Source organism: Portunus trituberculatus, chromosome 50, assembly GCF_017591435.1.
Source record: "Portunus trituberculatus isolate SZX2019 chromosome 50, ASM1759143v1, whole genome shotgun sequence".
In the NCBI taxonomy this organism is placed as follows: Eukaryota; Metazoa; Arthropoda; class Malacostraca; order Decapoda; family Portunidae; genus Portunus; species Portunus trituberculatus.
The window spans coordinates 18,176,175-18,186,174 of record NC_059304.1 but is presented as its reverse complement, the minus strand read 5'-3'; the positions used below and the strand labels follow the sequence as shown (position 1 = coordinate 18,186,174).

Here is a 10,000-nt window from a genome sequence, read left to right as displayed (position 1 = left end):
TGTAAGGCAAATGCAGGAATGCCACAGAATGCCTGACTTTTGATCTTTCAAAAATTCCTGATTGGGACTGAGAAAACTTAGTATTGTTTAGTACCTCAAAATTCAATTTCTCCATCTCTCATTTCAACACAAACTTTCAGACAGCTATCCCCTCTTCTTCATTGACACTCAACTGTCACCTTTTTCTACATTGAATATCCTCAGTCTGTCCTCTACTCATAATCTAAACTGGAAACGTCATGTCTCTTCTCTGGCAAAAACAGCTTCTGTGAATTAGGCATTCTGAGTCATCTCTGCCAGTTTTTCTCTTCTCCCCCAACTGTAACTCTGTTCATTGTCCTCATCTACCCATGTATAGAGTATGCTTCACATGTATGGGGCTTCTATTCATACTGTTTTATTAAACAGACTAGAATCAAGGGCTTTTTGTCTCATCAGTTCCTCTCCTCTGACTGACTGTCTTCAGCCTCTTTCTCACTTTGACAATGTTGCATCTCTTGCTATCTTTTATTGCTATTTTCATACCAACTGCTTTTTTTTTTATCTTGCTAACTATATGCATCTCCTTTCCCATGGTCTTGCTATACAAGACTTTCTTCTTCCTCTCATCCCTATTCTGTCCAACTCTACTGCAAGAGTTAAACAGTACTCTCAATCATTCATACCTGTATCTGATAAACCCTGGAACTCCCTACCTCTGTTTCTATTTCCATCTACCTATGACCTGATTTCATTTAAGAGGGAAGTTTCAAAGCAATTTATCCTATTCTTTTAGCTAACTCTCCTAGTCCTGTTCGGGGACTGGCACTTAAGTGGACCTTTTTGTTTTATGTAAGTGGAAAACTGGTCAAGGGCAACATAAACAATTAAGTAAAAAGGCCCATTTAGATACCAATGTCTGGAAGATTGTGTCAGGTTGGTAGATGGAAAAAAATTATGTTTGCCCTTGGCTAATTTTCCTCCTGTACATTAAAAGAAAAAAAGAGGCTAAGATACTTTGGGAATATGATGTACATAATATTTCAGAATTGTTGGTACAGTTATAAGTGAGCATGTTACCATTACTTTGTACGCTGAAACCATTTTGTAATTTTGGGTCTTGCATAAATCTTGAAGTGCAATGTTCATTTGTTACTCAACCTTTTTCAGTAATCTTGTACAGCAAAAATTATGAAACTATGATAATTTAGCATTTGGGCAAAACATGTTGGTATCATTTTGGTTATGTCAATATTGCAGAAAAGCAGTACAGGAACTTCTTACCTGGGATATATTCTGGGGCCCCTCAAAAGCCTATAATGTAGTGCCACCCCCTGTGAAGAAACTCATTCAACTATGGATGTCCCATGAGACCTCTTTTGTTCTCAGGATGGCTCTTTCTGTAAGTATTGCCAGCATGATCATGTCAACAGGATTTGGACATATCAACTAGTTTTGTAGCTGTGGTATTATATTCTTGAGGTGATTCTTGTGACATGCAAAAACAGAGATCTCCAAGGAACAATCATTGTAATAAACAAGCAGTGTGTGTGTGTGTGTGTGTTCACTGTTTGATCTGCTGCAGTCTCTGACGAGACAGCCAGACGTTACCCTACGGAACGAGCTCAGAGCTCATTATTTCCAATCTTCGGATAGGCCTGAGACCAGGCACACAACACACACCGGGACAACAAGGCGAAACCCAGTCCTCTGGCTTGTGAAACCAGCGCTCTAACCACTGAGCTACCGGGCGTGTGTGTGTGTGTGTGTGTGTGTGTGTGTGTGTGTGTGTTGTAATTACAATCATGGTGGGTAATTTCCTGTTTTGTGTGGTGACCCTTTATGTGATGATCTGTTTGTCCTTCATATACTAATGATCTGTCTTACCCTTCCATGTTGCAGCGCCTTGTCACCTTAGTGCTGGAGTTGCTGTGGAAGTTGAGTGGTCATCCCCTTGTCCCAGTGTTTGCACTCCCAGACACTCTTGCTGCCATGGAAATAGAAATTCAGGTTTGCTGTAAAGGTGTGTAAATTTAGTGATTTTGTTTATTATGGTTGCTTTGTGACATTATTGAATAAAGATTAGGTGTTTTATAGTTAACCTAATCAATAACTTTTGCTTCTCCAAAAACAATTGTATCAACCACTAAACACTGAGGAAGGTACTTATTCCTTTCCTTTTAGCCAAAGCTTAGTATCAGTATTGTCACTTGAGGAAATAGACTGTGGATCAATGTCCAAGTCACATGCATTATTCAGCATTGTATTTACTTTTGTAAAGTTCATGTGTATTGAACTCAATCACAGAAAGTTATTCCTGCCTTTGATTTTCATAAAAATTTTCAAAATGTTTACTGAAGAGTTTCATGATATCATTTTGTTAGGTGTGAGTTTTGAGAAGAGAGTGGAGATGGTAAGGAGCCTGCCCAACCCTTGGGCCCAGTGCATAGTGTCATTCATCATCCTCCAGGAAGCTCTTCAGTGTCCCAGGAGGTTAACATTAGCAAGTTTGGTGAGTGTTGAAATTTATACATCATGTTTGGGCTCATTAATATTAATTCAATCAATTTATACAAATAGTAATACTGTAAACTCTCACTATAACAAACCAATTGGTGGGAAAGGCCTAACTTTATAACCGAAAGTTGGATGTATCCAAGGGTCAGTAAACCATCTTTTATAACGACCTAAATTCTTTTTATCAGATAAGTCGTTTGGTCATGTGGTCATGTGTCAGGCCAGTCAATGCCGCCACGCCTAGGAGTGTTTTATTTACCTTACGGAATTCCACACATCCACAAGAATAAACTGTAATTACTGGACGAATACTGGGTGTAGACTGAGGCAGCAAGCCAAGTGGGGCTGCGGGGCCACGAGGCTGTGTGACGCTAACCGCTCCTCACGTGCCGAACCAAGTTCGCTACTTACCGAACTGAATTCGCTATAGAAGAGGATTGTTCAGCCAGAATAATGCAGTCATTATATCCAAAAATCATTATACAGAGGTTCGGTATAGTGAGGGTTTACTGTATATCTATTCTGTGTGACATGTGAGTATTAAAAATTGTAGATAATTTCTTAAAGTATGATATGTTTTATATTAAACCTCTTAAAGTATGATGTGTTTTATATGAAACCAACTTTCTTTTCCAGGTGGATTTGTTCAATTCTACAAGCAATAACATGAATAGTGCAACATGCAATGCTGAATTTGCACAAGAGGTATTTCAGTTCATTGGTGTATCAATATGTATATAGAGCAATAAGATGGAGCCGTCGTGTTACTGTGGGATCATGGGTGCTTTGGGGGCCAAGGAGTCCCCAAGTACAGGGGTTCAAATGCTGGCCATTGCCCCAGGGTAGAAAGGGTAACCACTTGGGATAGTGGCTCCTTCAAAGCAAGCCCTCTGTCAGGAGGTGCCATTCTAGCCATAATGAAAAAGCAAAACCAGAGATTTTTGTTTTTTCGTTCATGTTGATGGGTGAAGTACAAGGGAAAGAGCAGTATTTAGACATTCTCTCTCTCTCTCTCTCTCTCTCTCTCTCTCTCTCTCTCTCTCTCTCTCTCTCTCTCTCTCTCTCTCTCTCTCTCTCTCTCTCTCTCTCTCTCTCTCTCTCTCTCTCTCTCTCTCTCTCTCTCTCTCTCTCTCTCTCTCTCTCTCTCTCTCTCTCTCTCTCTCTCTCTCTCTCTCTCTCTCTCTCTCTCTCTCTCTCTCTCTCTCTCTCTCTCTCTCTCTCTCTCTCTCTCTCTCTCTTCTCTCTCTCTCTCTCTGTGTGTGTGTGTGTGTTTATGTGCTTTGAACTTAAATAGTCATTGAAAGACTTTAGATGTTCAAACATGATCATATTATGAGCACAGTTTTAATGTAGGAAATGAGCTACGAAGAACTTAAACATCACCCAAAATTCACTTGAAGTTGCATTATTATTATTATTTATTATTGATCTGTTTTTTTCTATTTTCAAAGTTTCATTAGAATGAAAATAATATTGCTTTTCATTGACAGGGTTGCATATCCAGGATTTCTCCCACCAAGGAGGACCAACAAAATTATCACAGAGAGCTCCTGGTGACTCTGGCTAACTGCTACCTGGAAGTTGCAGGCCACAGATATTTTCATAACAGCATCACAGAAAGTGTTAGAAAAAAGTTACAAAGGGTAAAACCTGAAAACAAAACAGATAAAGATAATGATGGACAGGCTGTTGATACAGAAAGTAAAGGAACACAGAAGCAGTATTTAACTCTAACTGAAAATGAAAGCTTGGAAAGTGCAAGTGATCTGGAACAAAATGCCATTGTGGATATGTATGAAAGTATCCGGAGGGACAAGGAAGTGAGCAAAAAGTTGCAGTTGCAAAACAGTGGCCCACTCAAGGAAGTAGATGTAGAGCTTTTATTTAGAACTTTGTGCTTGTATTGAACAGTTCCAATCATTTAATATGTCAAGGCTTTGTAGGACACCACAGTCTTAATGGTTTGTCACTTCTCATTATATATGCATCATCTGCAAACATAATTGGTGCCAGCATACATTTTTGAAGAATCCACTTTTACTTTTTTCCAGATTGATTTATTATTTAGTATTATTCTTATTTTCCCATTACATATGAAATCTTCCATCCACTTTAAAATCATTCCTTCAATTGTTCCTACATATTTTGTGTGTGTGTGTGTGTGTGTGTGTGTGTGTGTGTGTGTGTGTGTGTGTGTTTACCTATAGTCTGTCCGTTTTGATTATCTCAGAGCAAAACGTGTGTTCGGTTGGCAGCCCTGCCTCACCTCTGCTCTCGCTCAGCCCCGCTGAGATGCTGATTGTGTCGTTACTGAGTAAAATGAATAAATATAAATGTTTGTGTCATTACTGAGTAAAGTGAATAAATATAAATGTTTGTTAATGAATCTGCGTCTCAGTGGGGCTGAGCGAGAGCAGAAGTGAGGCAGGGCTGCCAACTGAACACACGGTTTGCTCTGAGATAATCAGAACGGACAGACTAAAGTTGTAGTTTTACAGGGCCTGGGCTTTACATTTATCCATCTTTTCTTTAAAACTATGCACACTCTTTGCTGACACCACTTCTTCACTCAAACTGTTCCACGTCTCAACACATCTTTGCGGGAAACTATATTCTTTAACATCTCTCAGACGTCTTCCCTTCCTCAATTTTTTGCTATACGATCTTGTGCTTCAAATGTCATATTCCTCTCTCAGGATCAGTTTCTCATTATCCACTTGATCCATTCCATTCATCAATTTATAAACTTGTATCAGATCCCCTCTTTCCCTTCAAGTTCTGGAACCATTCTTGTAGCCATTTTTTCTAGTCTCTCCAACTTCCTTATTTGTTTCTTTTTATGGGGGTCCACACAACTCCTGCATATTCCAATCTGGGTCTCATTATAGTACTTATCAATTTCTTCATCATTTCTTTGTCCATGTAATGAAACGCTATTCCAATATTCCTTAGCAAATTATACATCTCTCTGAAAATTCTATCTACATGGCTTACTGGTTAATTGTTTTCTTCAATCATCACTCCCAAGTCCTTTTCCTTTTTTACTTTCTTCAGTTCTATTCCATCTCCCATCTCATAGATTCCCACTAGTCGTCTTTCACTTTCCCATTTCCATGACATGGCTTTTGTCCACATTGAATTCCATCTCCCATCTCTTACTCCATTTCCAGATCTTATTTAGGTCTTCCTGCAGTATTTCACAATCCTCTTTTTGCTTTATAACTCTGCACAGTTTCGCATCGTCCGCAAACAGATTGATGTAACTGTTCACTCCCTCTGGCATGTCATTTATACATATGAGAAAAAGTATTGGCACTCCGCTCTCTACTGCTCTACAGTTGGACTTCATATCTCTCCCCCTCAAATAATTTTCCATCCATCTCAATGTGGTTCCCTTTAGGCCACCCCTCTCCTCTAACTTCCACAATAATTTTGCATGTGGCACTTTATCAAATGCCTTTTTTAAATCCAAATAAATACAGTCAACCCATCCCTCTCTCTCTTGTACTCCTTCAACTATTCTAGAGTAGAAACTCAGTAAATTTGTTACACATGACCAACCTTTTCTAAAACCAAATTGGCTATTTGATAATAATTTGTTGTCCCCAAGGAACTCAATCCATTTTTTCTTTATTACTTTCTCATACATCTTGCATATTACACTAGTTAGTTCTTTCTTCCTACCACTCTTATATATGGGAACCACTTCAGCTCTTTTCCATTCTACTGGTACTGTGCCATTTTCTATTGAGCATTTTATGATGTTGTATATAGGACTTGCTAGTTCTTCCCTACATTCTTTCAGTATTCTTCCTGAGACTTCATCCAGTCCCATTGCCTTCTCTTCATCCAGTTCCTTCATTAACTCTTTTATTTCAAGCTTGGTTACTTTAATCTCTTTCATATAGACAGTCTCTCTATTACCCTGTGGCCTTTCAAATTTGGATTCTTTAGTAAAGACCTCTGAAATTTACTATTTAACAGTTCTGCCATACTTTTTTGGGTCTTCCACCATCCCATTCTCTCCTTTTAACCTTTCTATTGTTTCTTTTTGCCTTATTTTTCCATTTATGAATCTATAGAACAATTTTGGTTGCTCCTTACATTTTTCAACAATGTCCTTTTCATAGTATCTTTCCTCCTCCTTCATCACCTTAACATATTAATTTCCCACTACCTTGAAGTTTTCCTTATTTCCTGAATTTCTATTTCTCTTCCACCTTTTCCATGCTCCATCTCTTTTCTCCTTTGCCCTAGCACACCATGTGTTAAACCAATCTTTCTTTCCTTCTTCTTTAGGTCTATATTTTGGGACATATTCTCTGACTCTTATTTTGTATATTTCCAAAAATATGTTATATTTCTCTTGCACCCTCTCTGAATTTTCCATCTCCTCCCAGTTAATGTTCCTAAAATAGTTCTTGAGGTTCTGTATATCAGTCTTTCTGTAATTTAATCGGTCTCCTTTGTATGATTCGTCTCTATCTTCCTTTCCCTCCTCTATATCCATTTCTAAAATTACATGGTCACTTTCCCAATGGGCACTTATATCTTATATCATCGCTCATTTGTATTCCCCTTTTTAAAACCAGATCCAATCTCGCCGGCTCGTTGTTTCCTCTAAATCTTGTGTTTTCCAATTTCCTTTCTAGCATTAACATTCTTTTATGGAGGGCAGTGGCTGCCGTACCAAATCCTCCAAGTGCTTCCTCTCCCTCATCAACATATTCATCCTCTTGCATTCCTCCCCTGGTCTCATACCTGCTTCTTGATGTAAAATCCTCAATGGCCCTCCTTTCCTTACTCATCCTGCCCTACAAAGTTTTTTTCCTGGAAATGAGCGCCACTCCACCCGCCCAGGCCCTTGTAAACCCAACCCAGGGAATAAAAGAGACCGAAGAACAGGATAGAGAGTTTCAGAAGAACCTGAAAGAAAGGATAAGAAGAGTGGAAGAAAATGAAGCAAGACTAATAGTAGAAAATGAGGAACTTAAAAAGGAATTGGCCAAGTATAAGAAACAGTTGGAGGAAGGAAGAATCTGAAAGATCTGGTAAACAAGAAAGAGGAGAGAGTACAGGATGTGATTAAGAAAGAAGTGCATGCATGGAGAGTCCAAGATCAGAAAGACAAAGATAATTTTCAGGAGGTGATACAGGAACAGCTAAAAGAAAAAGACATGAATATGGCAAAAAAAAAAATGGTAGGAGTCCTTAAGGAAATTGCAGAAAAGAAAAAGAGTGTAATCATATTTGGACTGAAAGAAAAAATGCAAAATATGGACCAAGAACGGAAAAAGAAGAAATGAAATCAGTCAAAGACCTGTGTGTGTGTGTGTGTGTGTGTGTGTGTGTGTGTGTGTGTGTGTGTGTGTGTGTGCGTGCGCGCATATGGGTATGTGCGCGCTTACATAGTTACTTACAACATAAGACTGTAATTCTTTCAGGGACACAACTTATGATTTAATTTACTCGTATTTCAAATAAATTTTCCTCATTAAAATCCTTATCAGCCTCCAAAAAAAATAATATTTTCCTATGTGCTTATATAAGAAAAAATCAAACTAATATTTTATTAAAAAAGTATTGAAACATAATAAAGAGAATGTAAAGAACTAAACTGGTTTTATAAACTGTATTTACCTTGGCAGTCAGACAACTTGTGGTAATGAACAACACTTGTGGAGGGGGAAGGGGGAAGGGGTGCTGAGGACCCATGGGCAGATGAAAGAAACCGAGCTGAATAACAGCATAAAAACAAAAATGCAAGCACAGCATGAGGAATGCTTTTATGGTGTGCAAAAAAAGACATGGTATGGTGGGTGCTGTGGCAATTGCATTGCCAGGTACAAGCAGCAGTGCTGTGCCTGGAGCTAGCCCACAACTTGGATTTTGGTTTGCAAGTTGGAAGTGAAAAATCGACTGAGTGATGACTCTGACCTATTTATTTACAAAGTTTATAGTTTTTAAGAGTATAGTGCTTGTAAATTAGTAAAAATTTGTTATTCTTTAAACGATGTTGTCATTATCTGGCAGTATATGACAGGCAAACACTGTGACCATATCCCAGTCCATTATGCAAGCTGGTGAGGGTCAGTGGCAGGCACAGAGATGAAGTCTGTTGCAAGGAAACGACAGGCAAACATAACAGGCAGCTGCCCAAGAGTGTTCTTCAGTGAATCACCAGAAGCTGTCTTGTCTGGCATGTGATGTGAAACACTGAAGGGTTCCTTGCATCTATGTAAGACCTGTGATTGTGACTGACCAAGTGATTATGCTTCAACCAAATCGAAGCCAAACCACCTAGACTGCTTCATTTGATTTCATTATTCCACCCAGCACTCAATGCCACTCATCCACTACTAGACCACCCCTGCTTGGCCTGTGTGGTTGTCCTGGTGGATCAAGTATGGCACACACACGTTCTACACGGTTGTGCTACCACAGCTACAACAACAAGACTCCATCAAGAAGACTCCTGTAACATTATTATCTGGATGAAACAAACACAACTTTCAAAGAATCAAATAAATTGTGAGAAGTGACAATAGAATGAAATGGACTAAACACTACAAACGTAACGACTTAATGGTTTTGTGTAGAAATGAGAAGGCTCGGTAACTCACATGTGGATCTTCATGTATGTAAATGTAAACGTCCAAATCCCACTACGTGCCGCCTTGAAACTTTGTCATTTGTCGAATGGTTTAAAGTTACTTACATGTCGCCATGGTACCCAGGTTCTAGGTGGATGTGTAATTGCCTTACACCAAAGATGCGCTTGGGACTTGGGTGGTCATTTGAGCCCTAATATGAGTACCGCTATGAGAAAAATTGCCTGCGCCGCTAATAGACGGAAGGTGGACAGCGCTTCCCATACACTTCAAGTAGACCTACAGGCGCTATAGGCCATGACATTAAAAAAAAAAAAAAACATCAAAGTAACTTCATGACACGTAGACCACACACCAAAGTAGCAGCCAATCCACTCCAGCTGCCACTCCCCATGCACGTGCTGCAGCAATGACAATGATGATGACATTTGTTTTGATGACAACCTTACTACGATATACCTGATATTTCCTGTGTGTGTGTGTGTGTGTGTGTGTGTGATTCACCACGGTCGCCGTCGCTCGTCCCCCGGCCAGCCCTCCCCATTACGAAACGAGCTCAGAGCTCATAGACTGATCTTCGGGTAGGACTGAGACCACAACACACTCCACACACTGGGAAAGCGAGGCCACAACCCCTCAAGTTACATCCTGTACCTATTTACTGCTAGGTGAACAGAGGCTACACATTAAGAGGCTTGCCCATTTGCTTCGCCGCTTCCCCGGGTGTGTGTGTGTGTGTGTGTGTGATTTTAACTAAACTCACATTGATCTACCACCACAATATCATCACTGTATCACACACACACACACACACACACACACACACACACACTTTTTATCTCAAATACAACAGAGGTGCAGGAAATAATATACCCAACACCTTGCAAATAGTG

The 10,000-nt window shown here is 39.5% G+C and overlaps 1 protein-coding gene and 1 long non-coding RNA gene across 4 annotated transcripts in view; one reads left to right on the top strand and one right to left on the bottom strand.

The window, feature by feature from the left end:
• The window catches only part of LOC123500015, a 24,069-nt gene extending 18,965 nt beyond the window's left edge, over positions 1-5,104 (top strand). For 2 of the 3 annotated variants that reach the window (XM_045248612.1, XM_045248611.1), the window contains 5 exons: positions 1,240-1,381; positions 1,882-2,002; positions 2,364-2,491; positions 3,133-3,201; positions 3,987-5,104. In XM_045248612.1, coding sequence (XP_045104547.1) covers positions 1,240-1,381; positions 1,882-2,002; positions 2,364-2,491; positions 3,133-3,201; positions 3,987-4,403 — 877 coding nt within the window. In that variant the 3' untranslated portion in view covers positions 4,404-5,104. Of the gene's footprint in view, positions 1-1,239; positions 1,382-1,881; positions 2,003-2,363; positions 2,492-2,684; positions 3,045-3,132; positions 3,202-3,986 lie in introns of those variants that run through there. The other variant, XM_045248613.1, reaches the window with a different exon arrangement.
• LOC123500018 overlaps positions 1-10,000 on the bottom strand; it is a 73,374-nt gene that overhangs the window by 15,370 nt on the left and 48,004 nt on the right. The window contains exons 3-4 of the long non-coding RNA XR_006673149.1: positions 1,867-1,966; positions 1,264-1,379 (exon numbers count right to left, since the gene is read on the bottom strand). This is a non-coding gene — a long non-coding RNA (uncharacterized LOC123500018). The remainder of the gene's footprint in view (positions 1-1,263; positions 1,380-1,866; positions 1,967-10,000) is intronic.